Source organism: Colletotrichum lupini, chromosome 4 (assembly GCF_023278565.1).
Source record: "Colletotrichum lupini chromosome 4, complete sequence".
Lineage (NCBI taxonomy): Eukaryota > Fungi > Ascomycota > Sordariomycetes > Glomerellales > Glomerellaceae > Colletotrichum > Colletotrichum lupini.
Genome location: NC_064677.1, coordinates 1,430,623 through 1,451,796, shown reverse-complemented (window position 1 = coordinate 1,451,796; position 21,174 = coordinate 1,430,623). Strand labels below are relative to the sequence as shown.

The 21,174-nt window shown below is 42.7% G+C and overlaps 6 protein-coding genes across 6 annotated transcripts; 3 read left to right on the top strand and 3 right to left on the bottom strand.

Annotated features, from left to right (window-relative positions):
- Positions 1 to 944: 944 nt before the first annotated feature.
- Positions 945 to 1,795, top strand: CLUP02_07567 (uncharacterized protein; the record flags this gene model as incomplete). Its single annotated transcript, XM_049286561.1, has 3 exons — positions 945 to 1,111; positions 1,451 to 1,641; positions 1,719 to 1,795. 3 exons carry the CDS (start codon positions 945 to 947, stop codon positions 1,793 to 1,795), a joined length of 435 nt encoding a protein of 144 aa, XP_049143704.1.
- A 104-nt stretch (positions 1,796 to 1,899) lies between these two features.
- On the top strand, positions 1,900 to 3,458 carry CLUP02_07566 (uncharacterized protein; the record flags this gene model as incomplete). Its single annotated transcript, XM_049286560.1, has 3 exons — positions 1,900 to 2,330; positions 2,388 to 2,922; positions 2,985 to 3,458. The coding sequence occupies 3 exons, from the start codon at positions 1,900 to 1,902 to the stop codon at positions 3,456 to 3,458; spliced, it is 1,440 nt and encodes a 479-aa protein (XP_049143703.1).
- A 1,236-nt stretch (positions 3,459 to 4,694) lies between these two features.
- On the bottom strand, positions 4,695 to 5,771 carry CLUP02_07565 (uncharacterized protein; the record flags this gene model as incomplete). Its single annotated transcript, XM_049286559.1, has 2 exons — positions 4,695 to 5,543; positions 5,706 to 5,771. 2 exons carry the CDS (start codon positions 5,769 to 5,771, stop codon positions 4,695 to 4,697), a joined length of 915 nt encoding a protein of 304 aa, XP_049143702.1.
- Positions 5,772 to 7,268: 1,497 nt separating this feature from the next.
- CLUP02_07564 (uncharacterized protein) lies at positions 7,269 to 12,248 on the bottom strand (the record flags this gene model as incomplete). The annotated part of the gene is made up of 20 exons (XM_049286558.1): positions 7,269 to 7,370; positions 7,623 to 7,637; positions 7,725 to 8,043; positions 8,662 to 8,788; positions 8,996 to 9,041; positions 9,108 to 9,128; positions 9,302 to 9,371; positions 9,839 to 9,854; positions 9,982 to 10,066; positions 10,145 to 10,205; positions 10,321 to 10,367; positions 10,450 to 10,575; positions 10,625 to 10,739; positions 10,948 to 11,146; positions 11,304 to 11,623; positions 11,688 to 11,702; positions 11,759 to 11,815; positions 11,871 to 11,918; positions 11,972 to 12,075; positions 12,162 to 12,248. The coding sequence occupies 20 exons, from the start codon at positions 12,246 to 12,248 to the stop codon at positions 7,269 to 7,271; spliced, it is 1,980 nt and encodes a 659-aa protein (XP_049143701.1).
- A 345-nt stretch (positions 12,249 to 12,593) lies between these two features.
- On the top strand, positions 12,594 to 14,745 carry CLUP02_07563 (CFEM domain-containing protein; the record flags this gene model as incomplete). The annotated part of the gene is made up of 9 exons (XM_049286557.1): positions 12,594 to 12,656; positions 12,742 to 12,872; positions 13,039 to 13,144; positions 13,198 to 13,333; positions 13,394 to 13,575; positions 13,632 to 13,736; positions 13,789 to 14,177; positions 14,235 to 14,302; positions 14,357 to 14,745. The coding sequence occupies 9 exons, from the start codon at positions 12,594 to 12,596 to the stop codon at positions 14,743 to 14,745; spliced, it is 1,569 nt and encodes a 522-aa protein (XP_049143700.1).
- Positions 14,746 to 14,953: 208 nt separating this feature from the next.
- On the bottom strand, positions 14,954 to 15,481 carry CLUP02_07562 (peptidase family M28; the record flags this gene model as incomplete). Its single annotated transcript, XM_049286556.1, has 1 exon — positions 14,954 to 15,481. One exon carries the CDS (start codon positions 15,479 to 15,481, stop codon positions 14,954 to 14,956), a length of 528 nt encoding a protein of 175 aa, XP_049143699.1.
- Positions 15,482 to 21,174: the final 5,693 nt, after the last annotated feature.

Sequence of the window (21,174 nt, the reverse complement as noted above, 5' to 3'; positions counted from 1 at the left end):
GTTATATTAAATTATTCTAATTTAGAATAATCCTTATCTTATTAATATATAACTTATTTATAGTTTTTTTATTCCGTAGGGAGTAGCTATGTCCTTATTCTATTTATATATATAGTATACTTAGCTATTATAGCTAGTAAGCTAGCCTCTAGGTTAGTTATATATATTAGGTCGTAATAAAAAGACGTATATCCCTTATGCTTATTTTTATTTTATTTATACTTAACTAAATTAGGCCTTTATAAGGGTATTTAGAGATTCTATTTTAAGTATAATAACTCCCTAGTAGTAATAATTAGGGGGTATATTACGTAATAGGGATAGTAATCGTACTTTATAAAGTACCCGTTACGTATTAAATTATATATCTATTTTAAATATCGTATATATAGACCTTTTCTTTTTATCTATTTCTACTTTAATAATTAAGCTACTTTTACTACACTCCGTATGCCCATTACTGCGTGCTATAACTCGTGACAAAGGTCGTCGGGGTTCGATGGGGCCTAGTGCACCTACGGTGTCTAGACGAATTTCGAAAAATAGAAGCTCGTCCCCAACCTGGTCTGTTATGTTCCCTAAGTGCTGGCGCTGGAGCCCTGAGAGCTGGGTGACAATCTTGTGTCCTAATACATCTAGTGAGACGGCTTGATGGCGGAGAGAGATCGAAGTGCGGGATGACAAGGACATGATGGAGCTCGCGTCCGCACTGAGGATATTATGCGACGGTGAGGGTTGACTGTGATTTCGATCGCTGACGGTGTGACTCCCGCTTTCTTCATCGTTAGCTCTACCGGCATGCTTGCTCGACACGTAAGCAGCTGGTGGAGGTGGAATCAGCTGGCTTGGTGAACTCATTTTTATCAAAGATCGGTACTAGTTGTGCACCACGATTGAGTAATCTTTCAATCGTTGCGATATGAAGGATTCTCGAGTGTTTTTGAATGTACGCGGAAATTCCGCCTGAGTGTCAATTATCTATCAGTCAGCCTGATGAGCAGCCTAGGAGTTGTTGGGCTGCAGTGAAGAGGCCATTGGCGCTTGAGCTGAGGCTCTGCACTGTAGATCGATCCAGCCTGCCGCAGTCTGGAAAACATACCAGTTGCCCCAAGTAGAATTACGATGGAACAGTTATGTTGAACTTCAGAAATGATAGGTGCTTAAGATGCCTTGATAAGGTCCCTCAGATGGGATGTGAAAACAACGGAGATATGCTCAATCACAAGTTTCCGCTTGAGTGTGAATCAAAGGACTTCAGAAGTATAAGTTGTCTCTTGTTAATCCTGAACTCAGGCAATAATAATTCAAGCAGTTTCACTATTAAATCTCTATGCTGAGCCGATGATAACATCAACCTCACACAAAAAATCACCAGTGATATTACCTTTTATTGCAAAATATCGCTACGCTTCAACTGACACTCTCAAATAATCACTACATTGTGTTCCAGAGCGTCCTTTTACAACAGTAATGACTTTTACATAAGCGAAATCTCATGGGCTGAGACGCGCATACACGAGCTGACATGCAGCGTACCCGACCTGCAGGCTCTCGTTGGGACGGGGCGAGAATGCTATGCAGCCACGCCGGGGAAGGACCAGGATCCTAGGAACGAGAAAGAATCGATGCACGTATTACCCAGTAGCTGAAACCACCTAACGACGATCATGAAGTGAGGTAAATCAAGCTCACCTACTATGTATGAATTGGAACCCCAGCTCGGGAGAAAGACTCGGCGCAGGTCGTGTGGGAAGGTGAGAACACCTATGATCAGATTGCCAAGACTCTGGCGTGATGCAGAGGTCTTTTTAAGAGAACTATAAGTGAGGAAGTTTCCCCGGCTGAGACATCGTCAGCAAACGTTGTAAAAAGTGATGGAAGACTCGAGAAATCGCCAAAATGCATCTCGCCATAGCTCTCCTAGTCCAAGCGACTCTAGCCCTCAGCGCACCCCTCGACGACCTCACGGCCTGCCTCCGCACCGCTTCCGTGCCCATCGCGTCCTCAACCCCGACGCCATACAACCTTCGCGTCCCCGTTAAGCCACTTCTCGTCGCCGTGCCGACCACAAATGCCCAAATCGCCTCCGCGGTAACATGCGGTTCCAAGAGCGGTGTCAGGGTCAGCGCAAAGAGCGGCGGACACAGCTACATCTCGACTGGGTACGGCGGCGAAGATGGACATCTTGTGATTAACCTAGACCGCATGTACAGCGTGACTGTGGCGAGCGACGGGACGGCCAAGGTCCAGGCTGGGGCGCGGTTGGGACACGTAGCGACGGAGCTGTATAATCAGGGGAAGAGGGCGATATCGCATGGAACTTGCCCAGCGTGAGCGTCAATCTGAATGATCAACGATACTTGGAGCTTGGCTTACGCGTATCTCAGCGTTGGAGTGAGCGGCCACGCCCTCCACGGAGGTCATGGCATGGTCTCCCACACCTACGGCCTCGCAACAGACTGGATCAAAGCTGCGACAGTCGTCCTCGCCAACGGCACAATCACGCGCTGTTCAGCGACGGAGCGTCCCAACCTCTTCTGGTCCATCCGCGGTGCGGGCTCCTCAATGGTCATCGTCGCAGAACTGGAATTTAACACCTTTGCCGCGCCGGAGAAGGTGACGTATTTCGATATAGATCTTGCCTGGGATACGGCGAAGCTGCCACAGGTTCTTCTGGATACGCAGGAATTCGCAAAGACTATGCCGGCGGAGCTGACGATGTCGACGACGTTTAACAACGACGGGAGTTATCTGAACGGCGCGTATGTTGGCGATGATGCGGGCTTTCGCGCGGCGCTGCAACCTTTGCTTGCAAAGATTGGTGCGAAAGTGTCTAGTTCCAAGACTGTTGGATGGATCGACTTTATCAAGCACTATGCGGGTGTGACGGATATCGACGTGACGACGGCAACATACAACGAGGTAACTTGCACCTTGCACACCGAAGCTGCAAAAGGGGGGAGACCTACTAACGCGGTCAACAGCACGACAACTCCTACGCGTCAAGCCTCACAACACCCGCGCTTACAAAAACGACCTTCCAATCCCTCGTTGACGCCATCGCTAAGAACGGCCTCACCGCAACCCGGTCCTGGTACATGCACATGAACTTCCACGGGGGCGCAAACTCAGCCGTGGCGCGGCCCAAGACCAACGATACTGCCTACGTCCACCGCGACAAGATGCTTCTCTTCCAGCTCAAGGATGGCGTCTCGACGAGCCAGACGTATCCCTCCGACGGGTTCGCGCTGCTCCAGGGGTTGAGGCAGAGTATTGCCAAGGGGCTGGGCAGTGATCAGTGGGGGATGTATGCGAACTATCCAGATTCTCAGATCAGTGAGAGCGAGGCGGTGCGGTTGTATTGGGGGAGTAATCTGAATAGGTTGGAGTGGGTCAAGGCTGATTATGATCCGACGAATTTGTTTCGATTCGTGCAGTCTATCAGACCTGCTGAATAGGACGTAAGCTTGTGTAGCGAGGTATGGGTAATTGAATGAGGGAGAGCGGGTGTCGCGAAGAAGTTCCTAGGAATGGCATCTCTTGGATGAGATAAATGGGAACCTTGCCTGATTGATATGGCCAGTAAGGCATACAAACTTCAATCTCACTCCTTCAATCGAAAGCATGGCGGTGAAGCAAACGAATAAATAGTCAATATGTCGTGCTAGGATCGAGAGGGAGTATGAAAGTCGAAGGCTGGACAAGAAGTGCCAGCAGAAAAAGAAAGAAAACAGAAAAGGCACACATGCATATACTTGGCACATGTAGGTATGAAAGATGGCAAGTATATAGCTCAGCTTAAAGTAGGCAGTGACGAGGGCATGGCTTCGTGGCCTTTTACATTATAAGATTACATGTACAGATAGGTAACAATTACTCGAAGGGTGTCGCTCTAGGATGCATCATTCGTCATTGCCATGATTCGAGATTCATGGGTTCGCTCAAGCCATGCTTGGCACAGTCGCGCGGTAGCCCAGGACGCGATGAGTCCACAAGCTGCTTCGGCGCGGTGTCTTTGACAACTCGAACAGGTACACCGCCGAAACGCAACGAGTGAAGGTCGTCGACTGCTTCCTGAGCGCTTCCGGAGCGATCGCAGGATGAAGCACAATGCAAGCTTCCTCAACCCCGAAGACTCTCCACAGTAAACAATACAACTAATCGATCTTCGATTGGTATGTTGCTTGAAGAGCATTCAGGCACATAGAGACAGAGAAAGACGAGGGTATCAAATTCGAGCGAAGCATGTCTGCCCAAGTGTCGCGGAGGGGGTCTCTCTCAAACGCGATCAGTCAGTCTGCCGTGTAGCTCGTGAGACTGCCCTCAGCTTGTGCGGTCTATCCTCGGTCTCTGTTATTGGCCATGTTTATGTGCCAAGCAGTGTCGAGCGCACTTGTTAGGTCTGCCTACAAGGCCCGTCGATGGATACTACCGAGTGAGGAACAAACTTTCGCCAGTCGCACTCGGCCGGTTCCATCAGCTTTAGAGCAGATAGACTGACGGTATCAAGGCGCAGCCGAGGCCCTTGGAGCTGCGTCTTCGAATAGCCACACGCGTTGTTGTCGCGCGGGATACCCATACCAACGACAAAAATAACTGAGTAGAGTTGCACAGATAGCACACAAGGTGCCATGGGTCAACGACACAGGAGCCGTGGCCTGTCGCGAGCTGGTTGATCATTTGAGCTGGCCTCATCATCGATGGTCGAGCATTCGGAAGACAGACGTGTTTCTGACAAAACATTCTTCATCCTGGACGCCGCAGCCCAAAGCCAGTCGAGTAGCCCGATCGTCGCCGTGTCCTTGCATATCGGCAATGATGCGTGCAGCAGCATTACAAGACATTTCCAGCGGCGAGGCAGCTGGTGGGAGCTGCTGATGGGATTCCAAGGGACGGGGAGGTGTCTCACTACGGCGATGATAGGGATGCGGGCTCCTGGACGGTTCCGAGACAGTGTTGGGTGCCGAGCCAGTTTGGGAGGAGCGATTGAGACTAGCGTCGGCGAGCACGGCGAGCCTGTCTAGATGGGAAGCTTGTTGGACATCTGGAGTTGGAGTAAGGGTGAGCACCGGCGGGAGCAGCGAGTCTCCGAATTTCCTCTTGGATGCGAGGTGCTCGTTCTCCGTCTCAGACGAGAAGCTCGCCTTGCCAAAGTGTTCTTGTAGCGGAGGCAATTGGGTCGGTGATGGCTCGAGGAGGATGGGTGTATTGAGGATGGGAGCGAGTGTCGTTATGTTTGACGCACTAGGCGAGCCCTTGCTACCTTCGTCATCGAATGATCGCAAGTGTGCGTCCACCTCTCCATTCGATACGCCTTTGCTGACGAGCAGGGCGCGCAGACGAGTATTCTCGGTCGCGAGTCGTGAGTTCTCAAAGGCGACGTCTCGAGCAGCCTTTTGCATCTGCAAAGAGGCCTGAGTCCCCCGCTTCTCGTAGTCCTGGACCTTACGCTGCAACTCGTCGACAAACTCTTTGTGGCGGGCGCGTGATCGTCGTTGATTATCGCGTATTCGAATGGCATTCGCGGACTTGTCGGTCTGGAGCTGTTGCTCGAGTAAGAAGTCAGTTTTCGTCGTCGAGAGAGAAGAGATGAAATTTTAGCTGAAGTCCAAAGAAGTTTTTTTTTTTTTTTCCTGGCATGTCACCCGGACCCCGGTAAGGGAACGGGAATCACACAGAAAAGAGGTTCGACCCCATCGACTTACTCGACCACGTTTAGCCCTCTTAGCTTGAGGACCGAAAAGATCTTGATAATCTTGCTCCGAAGACATGGTGTTGACTGTTGGCCTGTTCCATCCGAAGATCCCGGGAGGGTATGGACGCGGAGACGAACATTCGGTGGGCGGTGAGGCAGGTTTAGAAAAACAACCTGCTGTGATGTTTTTTTCGTGGTGGTTGGACGGTCGGGGGGTGGGAGGTGGTGACAAACACCATGGGAAAAAAAAGGAACCAAAAAAAAAAAAAGAACCAGCCCGCGTCGGCCAGCAAACCCGCTCGTTCTGGTCTGCCGATGACTAATATCACCAGTCAGCCAATCCGCGCCTACTTGTCTGAGTTTTCCGTAGGCGCTAAAATCTGATTGGCAAATCAGACGGGCTTCATGTGTATCCACAGCGGGTCTAGTGGGAGCCCAAGCTCCATGGCCCCAAACATGGCATTTCTCACTTTTCACTCTCACTCTCACTCTCAGCTTCCCAGTGAGTCTCACTCTCACTCTCACTCTCCTGCCCTCCCGTGGCTGGGCTAGTATGTCTCTCGGTGCAACCTCCGACCACTCATAATCAAGGATGGCAGCCACTGCACTGTCTCGTTGGAGTAATCCATGACGGAAGAGTCCAAACAGACACTCGAGAATGTCCCGGGCATTCTGAGACCGAAAACCGCTGTGTCACGTTGCTGTTGCGCGCTCTGGATTCACGAATAATTCGAAAAGGCCTGGCCCCATGCCTGCTAGTGCGGGAAGCTAGGTATTTCACTTTTTTACCCTCCCTTTTGCCCTAGCAATTCTTGAATGTCACTGGGGGCATGCTAGTCACGCTCCTCTTACGACATCCCATGGGTCCACCTAGGTATCTCGTCTCCATATGCGCGCCGAGTTGCAAGGATTCATCGTGTGGAGTTCAGGGTCTCGTTCTACGGATAGAGCTGGCTACCGTGAGTGGAACCATTCTATCCATGAATGAGTTTGGTCAACTCATCCTGTTACGGGGAATAAGTGAGTGATAACCAAACCGAAGATGCAACCTGTGACACGGGCTCGCCATCTAAGGGAGTCGGGTCTCGAACTATTTCTTCGTGGGTTAAATGGGAAACTTGGCGGGAGCTGCATTCTTTGGGTCCTTCCACCCAAGCCCCCTGCTCACAGCTCAGTAGGGCTGGTCTCCTCTCCCGGCGACAGTCTCCCTTGAATACATGTGTCCAACAAACAGTGACTTGTTTCTAATTCAGAACAATCGTCGAGGACATCAGCAATCCGCGGGCCAAATTCCCAAGCTCAACAGCCCCCAAAAGGCGCTCAGACAGCACTCGGGTACGTGGGCAGTGCTCGTTTACCGGCAGGCTGGGAAGGGATGGACGCAAAAATGGGCCCAGATTTGTTACAACAACAATCATCCTCCCAACTGAGACAATCTCGAGGGATTATTCTCACCTTCGAACACCCCCCCAGCATTTCTGGGCAATCAAGATAGAAATGGCATGAAGGATCTACAACCGCTGGCATAGTAAGTTTCAGTGATTGGCGCTTTGGGGCCGTGCGTTCGATGCTGTCAACCTGACCAGACCGTCTGATACCAAAGATTTCGTGAATAGAAGACCCTTGATTGCAGCTCCCATAGATGGCGCCAAAGCGTGTAAGTTGCAACGTCCCACTAGATAACATAAGACTTTACATGGAATCAGAAGATTAAGGCGTAACCGTTCCGCTTCGACTTGAAGCAATGAGAAATTCTTACACACGTGCCCTTAAAAGTCAAGTGGTCTGTTACATGTCTACGAGGCAACCGCCGATGGTGCGTCCGCTTAACTAATACATGTCGCTAGTCCCTTGCTTTTGTTGCAACAGCCATTGGTGCTCATGAGACTACGGTCGTGGTCGACGAGTAAAGCTAAGGTATGCCAACCTGAAGTTGATCCAACTATGAGCAAACAATGTCTATCAAACTATACATTGTCAGAGTCCTTTTCTTACCTTAATCAAAGGGATTTGAACGATACCTTCCTACATAGACAGAGATATAGTGGGAGTGGAGGCAATAAAACTTTGTCTTATCCCACCGTTTGTTGACTGAGAGCGTATGTAGCACAAAGTCTTGCAGATTCTTCAGTCTTTGTCCACCCGAGACACCAAGCCTCGGCCTTTCGGGACACCTGGAATAAATCACGGTCTGGGGTGGCGCCAGAATCTTGACTGAGACTATCAAAGAATACACGTAAGCTTCCCGCTCACCCAGTCGCAATGCGTATCCGAGGCCGTAAGCTGCCATTAGATATTGAATCGAATTCGCGGACGACCTACTGGCACATATGAAGAAAGGTGTACACCTACATCAGGGTTACAGTCGATTTTGTGCAAAGAGATAAGGTGGGAGTAGAGGTCCAGTCGAGATGGTGCACGAGGGTTAGTGCGCCGATTCTGCCATTGCAGAGCTAATAATAACAGGACTTAGTATGACAGTCAGTGGCGTTTCCTTACTAAGCAGCGGTTGAAGTCGTCTAAAATTTGGTATACATGTCAGTAGGGAAACCTCTCGGCCTGTACGAAGCTCAGTAAACGTATGTTGAATTACGTAGGACTCTTATATGGAAGAAGGAATAAATGGAAAGCCCATAAATTCCTTCTATCATTTGCCAATCATTACAGTATGACTGACGGCAAACGACATGCTCGTGAAAGTCTTTGGCTCGCCCCTCCGCGGATACAACAAACCATGAAATTCTATTAAACACAAAATAAAGCAGAATGACAACAAAACATGCACATTTTGAATGAAAGTCATGCACTCACTAAAAGTAAAAGATTTCTAGAAGATTTCTCCTAAAAGTTCGGGCTAAGGGGTTGAACCTTGGCCCTATGAAAATCCCACCCCCCCTAGGGGGTTTTCTGCTCTGTATTTAAACGCTCGGCTATGGCGTTCGCGGGGCGTCCCCCAGGGCTGGTACACATTGAGAAAAAAGTTGTAAATAGAGATGTTGGATGAGCCCTGTGTGGTTGCCATCCAGGTGAAAGAGGCCATAGTTCTGACGGCTTGGATGTTGGGATGAAAAGGGGGACCCACCCAGAACTCAACTATGTCAATACAGCCGTTTAATTACACACTTGACCCTCCAGAATATTCTAAGAAAAGGAAAAAAAGATCAATAAGGAGGGTGATTTGCGCTTTCTAGACAGCCTTTAGCCCCTGTCATCCAGCTACGTTCCTTTAGGGGCACTTACCTGAAGGTAGAAATGGATGGGCTTTGACGATTTCCTCCTTCCTTCACAGTGCAAACTCACTTACTTTGATATGATTATTGGACTCACCGCCGGTTGATAGGTTGCTCTGTTGACGTGTAAATCATTGAATTTACTTAGGCTGACATAGTGCCTATATCTTCGGCGACATCACTAGGACGTGCTTCGATGTACACTATGTGAGTGTGGTAATGGTGAAAAAGGGGCAATTACGAGGGAGGTCGTGTCCCGTCGTATTTAGTCTCTTTTCTGCCTTTGCTGATGGCTCGGGTTACTCTCGGTAAAGCGTTTTATTATATACCTTATCACAGATAAACAGGCTCTATATTATATCCAAACCCCTCGCACATTGGGAGACGTGTTTATAGCACGAATCAAGACGAGGTAGTGTTGGCGGTTGTGACGAAATGATGGAGTGCTGCAATCGACACACAACTACTTATAGGGGTCAATATGATATCAATTTGACTGCGTTGGAAAGGCCGGTTACTTGGGGGGGGGGGGGGTTATTAAGCGACCTGAACTGGTAGAAAGATTGAGCTCTCAGTGAGCCCGCTCAGCGGTGATGACTTCGTCCTCCATGCCCCAGCCCTACTGAAGCTTTTGTATTAGTCCCCGAGGTTATTGAGCGAACTCCGGAGATGACAACACACACACACACTCGAGTCATCGTTTAGTTGCTATATCTATCTGAGATACTTACTTACTAAGTAAGGTACCTATCATAAGGTCTTGGGATATAAGTATCGTCGTTGTGAATGGTAGAAACCTGGACTGCGGCTAATACTAGTCACGAAATGAAAGATAATTGTATATGTAGCATCGCCTTACCAAGGCAATTAGGGCTGGAACCTTTATTACCTCTAGCACTTTGTTCCTTCTCACATGAGTATCGTATGAACTTGATGTATGTGTTGGGGCGTGAACATTTATGTCAGCTGCGCAAGTTTAAGAAACGAATTGTGCCAAGGAAGGTGATCACCTTCGATGAGTCAAAAAGCCATTGCCATACTAGTAAGGTAGCCTACGGATCGAGCCTGTCAATGGAGCAACATTCAGGCTACTCAAGGCTTGAAGCGTGACTGAAATCATCACACTAACACCCTTCGTTAGCTGGTAGTTTGAGGTAAAGGAGGTCAGCAAGATATGATCTTTACGAACTTAATACTTAATACGATTTACGAAGCAAACAGCCACGACCCAAATCACATTACACACGAGCGGAAGTGGCCGAAAGACCGGGCTAGAACCCCTACTCTAGTTATTGATAAGTGGAACAATCTTCTGTCATCAGTTTGATTCACTTGATAGATCTGTCGAGCTTGGCGACATGGGGGAGCTAGAAGAGGCGCGAGTATCTTCTCCACGATCGTATCGGACCACCGGACATGAGAATTAAACCTTCATCCCGAGACTACAGCCTTTGAGGGTTGGGTTAATTATTCAAGTACTCAGCTGAATACAGTCGTCGACCACGGAACCTCCCACAGGGGGACAAAAGCCGGATGGCTAGCCTTATTGAGCTTTGCCTCGATGATATTGGTGGATCGGAGGAGGGCCCGAGTCTTAGAGTCGAAGTCTTCTTTACGGGGAAGGATAAACGCCCAGACCAGGGGGGGCAGCTACTGCCAAAGTAGTAGTGCCACACAGGTTTCCGGATCGAGTTTATACCCCGTCAAGTGTACTGATCAGGGCATAGATAAACCCTGGACACGGGGAGGTGTCATCCAGGCTCGGCTGTTGGCGTTTTAGCCTTCGACCCTTCGCCTGTAGCCTACGCCCATATCTATGGTGGACACGATGATACGTTCAAGTTAATTTGCCCTCTTAGCTCCGATAGTCCGGATAATGATGGAGGATCAGCAGGTGGTTGCTCTTTGTAGCACAAATTCACTCGATGGATGAAGTCAGAACATGAGTTGAAAATAACTTGAACAATGAAAAGTGTCGATACTATGACCTGCTTGTCATTTGTACGTGATCCTACCGATCACAGAAACCTTGGAGGAGATCCGAAAATGGCGGCCCGGAGGTCTAGACACATGTATGAACCATATAGATGACTTGAAGAGGGAGCTGTAACCGGCCAGGGTCTCAGGTTCCACATCTTGTACATGCCTCGTTGCTTGTTCAATGGATGCGTAACGCAGGACGGTTGATCAGATAAGATATTGTCCAGTCCCACGTTCCAGACTCATTATACACACAGGCAAAGTCTAGGCCATGAGGAGCCAGCGAAAAAGCGCCGAAAACGAGGGGAGCCGTTGTCATGAAAAGTGTGACGATGGATGAATTTTACTCCTCGAGGTAGTTCTTCAGCCTGTCAATAATAAGCTCGGTTACACAAAACCGGTCTTCTTGTTGTCGCCCTCAACCCCCCTCAGGAATGCTACATTATCATTGCCGGATGAATGGCACACCTCGGAATCTGCCAAGCGGGTATACACGTTTTCGGTCAAGACTGAGGAGGGGGAAAACAGCTGACGGATGCCGGGTGCGTTTAAGCGTGCCCGGCAGCCGTGTACATAGAGACAACGCGCTTGGAAGGGTTTCATAACTTTCGTTGAAGATTTTCGTGTCTCTGATGAGATCAAATCCATATCCGGTCGCATGGCATCATATTGTTTCTCGGAAACACTTGTCAAAGTCGGAAGTCCGACATCAGGAGACCTTCGAGGTCAGGAAAATGGTCTCGATCCTGAACCCATGGTACGCAAGTTCACAGTCAGCTTACGCTATTGCTTGGGCCCTACGAGTCGGTCAATTGACAGCACTTGAATCTTCCATCCTAGATGGTGGGCACACTCAAGAAGCTGTACAGTCCGGTTGAGCTGTGGTTGGGATGCCGTGATGGGACCTGCCCTTGAAGTTATCGTCAGTCTAAGTGGAATTCATTTTCCCAGAACTTTGGTTCAACGGCAATTCTTCTCGTGTCTTGACGCCGGCTTTTTCTTGCGTCAAGAGGCTTCGTTGGCATCATCGGCACGTCGCTGGCAAAGGGGAAGAGTGTACTTTCACATCAAAAGAATGGAGGGGCTCGCGTTGCGGTGCCAAGCGCGAGCCATGCCTCGAAACGTGATAATGCCCGGCCCCAACACATTCTTGAAAGGGATGCTCGAGGCCTAGCGGCCGATCCGACATGGAGTCGACAAGCCGCCACAGCCTAAGTCGGAGCTAGTTGTGTCTCTGAGCTATGGTCAAGCTCGACTGTGCCTTCGGCATCTACTGAGGCGCAGAATGGGGCGTAGTCGGAAAAGAGAGAGAGAGCGAGAGAGAAAAAGAGGCTTAAAGGCATTTTTGAGCCGCATTCGGTTAAACCACTTCTCATTTTCGCCAACACCAGAATACGGACGGCGAGCCTCCCTCGGCGGTCTTGACATGTGTGCTTGGCCTTTCGATTTCCAGAAGAGGGAAGTCGTCCTCGTGAAGGTTCTCAAACTTTAACTAAGCGAACGACCGACCAATCCACACACACTTCAGGCCTTTGCCCGGCTCCGATCGTCCCCTCGATTCAAATTCTGGGGCGTTGACAGCACCTCAGCCAGAGAAGTGGAAACCTATCTGCAGGGCATCTGTCCGCGGGCATCTGAGACCTTGTCCTTCAGTTCAGGGTTTAGCCGTAAAGTCACACCAGGAAACCATGGCCTTCCCACCCAAGGCAGTCATAGGTCGGATGGAAAACGTGGGATACCGTAGAAAGCGTGTGAGTGAATGACACTTGAACACGCCCACCCCCTCCACCCCCTTCCCCTCCCAGCATCAGGCAGTCTTTCAGATGACGGCCCCAGTGGTCTGGGCCGACTTGTCCGCACCCGGAAGGCTACTTTGCCATCTCCGCTGTGGCTTGCACGACGACGCCCCGTCCTCCCCGGCGGCTGATCCGAGCCGTACCCTCATCCATATTTGTTATCCTTCCCAGGTATTTCCCCCTCTCATGGTTGCACGATTTTCTCTCGTCCCTTCTTCTGCCCAATCTCGTACTGCTGGTCTTCCCGACTTTGGTGTTCACCGGAACGCACCCCCACGAGTCCTTGGACGCCTTCACTTCCGTCATGATTTGATCACAACACCATTTGGTACCACAGCGAAAACCATATCATTGTTGCGATGAAGCCATATCTTATTTTACTATCTTTCTTGGCGAGCCTGCCATTAGTGTATGGCCTCTACGATGATGTGCCAGATTGCGCAGTAAGTAATTCAGGAACTAAACCTTACTCGAAGGTGCTGACAAGTTACCCAAGTTACCATGCCTATTCGAACCCCTCGACTATACATCATGCCAGTTCAGAAATTCGACATGTCTCTGCGAAGACATGAACTATAACATGGCTGTGATCCATTGCGTTCGGGTCCAGTGCAGCGTGCAGCAAGCTTTGAGTAAGAATATCATGGCTGCTTGTTGTAAGATGCCAGGAGATGCTAACACGGGCCTGCTAGTCACGAAGAATCGAACATGGCAAGACTGCGGATTCGCTTATCATGATGAAGGCGTTTCCATCGCATGGGTTCCGTCATTTCTCTTCGCAATGGTGACACTATTTTTTGCCATGCGACTGGCGACGAAATGGATAGGTTTATCGACTTGGGGGTTGGACGATACGACCATTACCTTTGCATACGTAAGTCTAGCGGAGCGATCCCGAAGTGAGGTCTTCGCTAACCTTTGATTACAAAGGTAATGATGATTGCGTTCTTGGTCGCCACACATCTTGGACGGCAAGAGGGATTCGGAAAAGACATTTGGACGCTCACGGTGGATCAGATTACAAATTTCATCAGGGTAAGTTCGGGAGCCCAACGACATTGAGAACATGACTAACTCGCAACTTCAGGGCTTCTTCGCTTTTGAGATTGTCTACTCTGTGACCCTTGCCGTTATCAAAGCGTCGATACTATTCCTCTACATACGCATCTTCGGAGCACTCACCGAGACTTTCCGCCGAATCTTGTGGGCGACGCACATCTTCAATATTGTTGTGTGCGTCACATTTGTCATTGTCAACTTGAACCAATGCAAACCTCTCAGCTACTTTTGGTTTGGATGGGATGGCAGACATCCCGGCTATTGCATTGACTTGTCGGCCATGGCTCTCTCTCATGCGGCCATCAACATCGCTCTTGATCTCTGGATGCTGGTTCTACCAGCCACGCAGATCTACAAGCTCAACCTGCAGAAGAGGCAGAAAGCCGGTATTATGTCCATGTTTGGCGTTGGCATCTTGTGAGTGCAGCCACCCTCGTTTGTTACTATGTCTTTCGACTAATCTGCATGTTACAGCATCACTATTGTCAGTGCCGTTCGCTTGCGCAGTGTAGCACAGTTCAACAAATCATGGAACCCAACCTGTAAGTTAACGTAACCCTTGATTTTCAAAGTTCCTCTTCCTGACGTATGAATAGACGACTTCTTTGGCCTGGCACTATGGTCCCACATCGAGCTTTGCGTTGGAACAATCGTGGCATGCATGCCAGCAGCCCGAGCTCTCGTCCGACGACTCTTCCCCGAGCTACTCTACGTCACCAATATCTCCACAAATAGAACTTCCACCAGAGCTTCCGGCAACGTCAAGATTGTGTCTCAGGACATTGCGACCATTGCGACGGATGATCTCCCCGAGAGCTCGACAGCGAATTCTACGAAGAAGGACTCGTTCGCTACCCTGACGCCCGACCGGGTTCCGCTAAGGCGATTGACTACGAGCGATAGCTTGTTGCAAATCTCTCCCAGCGATCGTGATCGCTCGTTGTACGGAGACTCACAGAAAGGAAGCAAACTCAGTGATTGGTAAACGTCTATTTGACCACCTGTATTCGTACACGGCATTATTGGTGTTAATGGGACTGGCGAAGGAGCGCGAAAAGTATCGATAATACCCTGTCTGTACTGCAAAGCAGATTGATGTTCAGATTTCTTTGGAGCGATGTATTGAGATGCAATTCACATTATGTAAGATACTATTAAAAAAACGCAAAACAGAACACACAGATCTATACATCTCAGATGCCAAGGATCTCTGCTGCGCGGGAGATTGCAGATGCGCTCTTCTCTACCCATTCTTGGGCCTGCGTCTCATTGCCAGAGCTCAGACTATCCTGTACGGCGGGAAAGACATCGGCGCCGTAGCCGTTATCGAGACCGGGAGCACTTATGACATTGTGGAATGTCGGGCGTCCAGGGAGACCGCCGGCGCTTGCGAAGCCACGCGAGAAATCTCGGTACTTGCCGTTGATAACGTCGATGAGGGCAGTGTTGTTGAAAGCGAGGGCTTGTTTGGCCACTGTGGCGATGCGCTCGGCTGCGGTCTCGAACTCGGTAATCGCGTCGTGGATGGGTGATAGACTTAGGCTGGGATAGTCCCCGGCGACGGTCTCATTGAGATCCTCGTAATGGTTTCGTAGCACGCGTCCGGCATTGGGCAGATCCCAGGGGATAATCACATCATCGGCGATGTGATATGCGACCAAGGTGAGCCACTGGCCCATTACCCGATGAATCTTGAAGCCTGGGTCTCCAAACTTTGCCATCCAGGTATACGAATCGTAGTGTCTACTCTCCATCAGTCATATGCGTCATGAAAATCACGTGAAAGATTTGGCTTTACCCGTGATAATAGTAGACCGGATCAGTTTTGCCTCCGTCTAATCCGATGTTAATCTTACTTATTATTAATATCCCTATTATAGGGTAGTTAGTTCGAACCGTAGTTAACGAAGAGATTAATTAAACTATATAAATATCTACGTAGTAAGTATAAAAAGGAGGTTTTAATTATAAGTTAGGCTAGCTACGATAATTATAAATAGGGCCCTTAATTAGCCCCTATATAGTTAGCTATATACCGCGGTTAAATTAGATTTTTAATTTAATACTAACGTTTTCTTTTTTTTATTAATTTAATTACTATAATTAGAGGTATAATTTAACCTCGGGCCCGTTTACTAAGTCGTCTCCTTTTCCTCCTTTTTTTTACTCTTTTTATATAACTTATCCCTTTATTTATATAATAACTTTTCTATTACTTACGAATTACTTTAATCCCTTATTTAGTACTACTTTTATAAAAGCGTTTATAAGGTTATTTTTATTATTAATTTAACGAATTTTAAATATCTCGTGCCTTTTATATAATTACCTAAGGGTTATAATATTAATTATAAGCCTCTTTTCCTTCGTTATTCTTAATTTAATAAGGTATTTATATAATAAATAAGAATTAGTATAAATAACTATTAAAATAGGTAAAAAGCTAATTCGATTAGTAATCTTCTTTAGTATTATTAAAATTATATAAGAAAGGTTAATACTATTAACTATACTATAAACTTCTAATATTAATATACTTCTTATTATTTACTTACTTTTAGTTAATAAGTAATAAATTATATTACTATATATAATAAATTCGCTCTCGCTTATACTCTTATTAATTAGGATAATAATATACTCTAATTACGAAATAAGGTTATTATTATTTATAAATAACTTATTAATAAAGACGTAAAGTTTACTAATTGTAAAGTTAATTAGGTAATAAATAAGACCTCGATTAAGATTCGTTTATTATTACTTAAGCCGCTTATTAAATACTTTAATATCTTATTTAGTTAGATTTATAGTTTATATTACTTTAGTATAGTTAAAAGTTATTTTAAGTTAATAAATATTTATAATATATACCCCTTACGCAAGCTTAGCCTTATATTATTTTTTAACGTTAATTATATTCGGATTAACGAGGTTAATCTTTTTACCCTACCCCTTTTATTAAAAAACGACGGTTTCCCCTTTAATTATAAAAATTTTATTATTAAATACTAGGGGGGTATTTATTATAAGGACCTCTTTTAGCTTTATTATAAAGCCCGCTTTTTAGAGCTCCTTATCCTCTTTTTTTATAAAGTTAATATTAAATAGGCTTAATATATCGTTAGTCTATATTTTAATAATCCTAAATTAGTTACCTTCGTACTCCGTAATTAGTAAATACGGGTTATATATAGAGGTGATTATTAATAATTAATTAATATAAAAATCGTAATATATAGCTTATTAATAAGTACCCGATTTTACGAGCTTATATAATAGCTTAAGTACTTTAATAATCGTACTTTTTAAGTACTTATTAGCTATTTCCTTTAGTAAATAGGCTAGGATTTTCCTTATAAGCCCTATAGCTAATTAAGTATAAGCCTAGGTAATATTACGGCTCTAAATCTTATATCCCTTTTTTTATAATAATATTATTAATACTATTATTAATCGTTAGCTATAGCGCTATATAGTAGGCGATTATATAAGTAGCGTCGCTTTTTTAATATCGCTATACCCCTAAATTACGTATTTAAACTTCTCGTATAGCTAGGGTATTCTTTTCTTTTTAATTTTATAAACTATTCGTAATTTAAACATATAAAGGTTTATATATTTTTTAAGTTATATAAAATAAATTAATAAACCCCTCGATTATAAAGAGTATTTATTTCAATAAGATTTAATTCTTTATACGGCTTTTTAATAGTTATAATTATGCTTTTTTTACGTAGTTTAACTACTAGCTCGAAATCGGCTTTTTTTTTACTATATAAAAAGTATTAATTACCTCGTTACTAATAATAAATTATTATATTAGGGCTTACTATCGTAGTCTTTCCTAATATCTCACTAGTAATATTAGTACCTTTTTAGTAATTTCTTTTTCTTTATTATTTATTAGTACTATTATAACAATTTTATTAAAAATAATTTCTTATACCTCTACTGCGGGTTATATAGTTTCCTTTAGCTCTGTTTTTTTTTATAAGTTAAAAATTACCTTATTAGGATTTATATAGTACGGTCTAATTACCGTAATTAATACTTTAAATAACTAATTACGATCTCTCGTAATTATATAAGAGCGCTCGTTAATAGAAATTAACTTATATAGCCTAGCTTATTATTAAGTAATTTTATATTATATTTATATATCCGAATTTAGTAATATATTTAGATTACCTCTTATATTAGGCTTATTATACGTAGTAATTACCTTATTAATTTACTTTTTTATACTTACTTCGCGCAGTACTTATATTACTTTTTTAATTACTTAGGCTCGTTAGCTTATACTTAGTAATAATAGCGAGGCTAAGGTCGTTTTTAAATATACTCTAAATACTAATAGCGTTAATATAAGTCCGTTAAGCCCTATAGTATTATTATAATATTTAAATACTATTTAAAAGCATTCGTCGTTAGTAAAATCCGGATTTTCTTTTTTAATAATTCTAAATACCCTTTTTAATTACTAATATGCCCTTTTTACTTTTCTAATACTATAGTACGCTTTAATAAGTACGACTTTTAGCTATATACTATAAGCTATTATATTATTTTTAAATTCTACTAACTTAAAGCTAGTACTAGCGTTAGTTCTAATACTATCTAGCGGTCCTTAGTATATATCGATCTAGCTTTTTCGTAGGGCTATTTATACTATTTTTATTTATAAATCCTAAAAGAATTACCCTACTTAGAAGGATATAGCTATGTTAATTATATATAGTACTAGCTAACTATTTAAATAAAAAATATTAATAACGATTTCCTAGTTAAAGTTAAGCTTATTACGTAATTTAAATTTAAATCTACGTAGGCTCTATATATTTATTTAGTATTAATAGGATACTTTTATTAATTACTTTAGTACCCCTATTTTAATATTATTATTACTTAATTATTTTAAGAGGTTATATAGCCTCGTAACCGATAGGTACCTAAATCTTTAGTATAGTTTTCTAAGCTTACTTTTTATTAAGTAATTAATTAACTTCGTATTATTAATAAGTTTTATAAACGTATGCCCCTATTATTATTTAACTATTTCGAAGTACTTATTACTAAAGATTCTGTTTTTCGTATTATTAAATATAATACTTAGTTAATTTATATTTTTTAAATATAAGAGAAATAGGGTATTAATAAGTAAAATATAGAAAGTTATCGTTCCGAAGTACGTCTTTATTTTTATTATACCTAGGGCGACGATTTCCTTATTTAGGCCGAAACTAATCCTCGTAATACTTATTATTAACGTATTAAGTATTACTAATACGATCTTTTATAGCGCTTAAAATTACCCTTTTCCTCTAGTTAATTATTATAATACCCTAATATTTAAAATAATCTTATAAAAATTATTTAAGCCGTACTTTTTATTTATATAAAATACTTATATAAGCTTAGTATTCGAGGGATCTAAGTAGTATAAAAAGGACCCCTCTAGCTATTCTTAAATTTACTTAGTACTATATTCTTTTTTTTAAAATATTAAAAAAGATAACGTCTTCTTTTTAATTATTAAGAAAATAAGCTTTAGCCTTATTAAATTCGCCTTTTTAGCCGCCTCTATATTCGTTATTTAAAGGACCTTCTCTTATTATTTATAAATAAAAACTTATTTATTAAGAGCTTCTACTACCCTCTATTTATTTAGCCTCGTATATTTTCTAAAGGCTAACGGGGTAAAAAAAGAGTAATTAATATTATTAATTTTATTATAATCTAATTTATTAGTATAGGGGGTAAGATTTTCTTTATTTTCTAAATCTTTTATAAGGGGTATATACTTTAAGCTACTACTTTAACTACCGTTACTAAGTTTTATACCCCCGGATTTGCCCTTATATATAATAAGGAATTAGTTAAATTAATAAGGGCTAGTTTTATTATTTATTACCCTCGACTTTTTATACTATTCGTATAATTTAATACGCTCTTTTTTAAAGTAGTTACTTAATTAATATCTATTTTTTTTATAAATATAATATTACTTCTTCTATTACCCTATTTATAAGTTATATCTTTACTTATTTAACAAATCTAAGCCTCTTTATTAGCGATTACCGTATTTAGCCTCTTTTTTTTTATACGTTTAATCGACCTAATATTATTAATAAAGGCCGTTATATACTTAGAAATAGGTTTAGTACGGTATTCTTATTTTAATATTAAAACTAAATCTTAGCCTCGAGTAGAGCGTCTCGTAGTCTTTAGGTACCTAGTATAGGGTTATTTTTACCTTTAGTATACACTAAACTACGGTATAAAAATATCTAACTTTCTATTTATTTATTCCCTTATTTAGCTAGGTTTTTATTAGCTTATTAATTTAATTAATAAGCTCTTTAAGGATCTTTACTTACAATTTACCCTCTATTATCCTAGCTATAAATATAAAAAAAATCGCTCGTAGTTTAAATAAGAGCTCTAAGTTCTTATTATAAGTCTTAAAGCGGCTTTAGATTATATTAATTATATTAAAAAAGTTATTTCGATCGAGATTACGTACCGCTTTATAATAATAATTAAAGGCTTTGCTTATAAATATAATATTAATTACTAAATAGTACTAATATTCCCTAATTTTAACTTTTTTATAATAATTATAAAATATCGCTAGGGTTTTTATAAGACCTTATACTTCCCCCTAAAGTATAATTTCTTCTTTAAGAAGATCTTTTTAAAGTTTATAAATTACTTCGTATTTATTATTAGAATTTTAGTATTTATATACGATCCTTGCGTCGCTACGTATTATTAATAATTTTAGGTCGTTTACTTCCTTTTTTATTAGCCGATCGGTACTAAATTTCGTATTAATAATAATAATAAGTTATAAATCGAAATAAATAAAATTATTAATTATCGTACTTCTAGTACTATATTTTACCCCGGTATATCCTTTTATAATAATAAATTTTTATTAGTAATTATAAAGAGGAAATCTAAGTCGTTTACCCTTTTTTTAAATTCGTTAAAACAATTATACGCTTTATTAACTTATACTTAGTTCTATAGTACGAATTCCTTTTTTATAATTATTACTATTAGTATTTTATATAGCTCTTACGATTATAATTATATTAATAATACCCCTCGTTTATAAAGGAATTTATTAACTATTTTTATAATTCCTAAGCTTACGCTCGTAAATTATTTATTTAGCTAGTAACTAAGGTTATTTATAATTTTATAAAATAGGGGTTATTCTTATAGCCCCTTTTTCTTATAAACCTTAGTTAAATAGATTAATATTACGTTAATTTACTCGCCGTTAGGCTAATTTACGATTCTATATATCTACGTCCCTTAATAATTTAAGTTAATATTTACTTATTTATAAAAGATTAGGATTCTATTTAAAATCGGGTTTCGTCCTCTTCTTTTTTACTCTAAC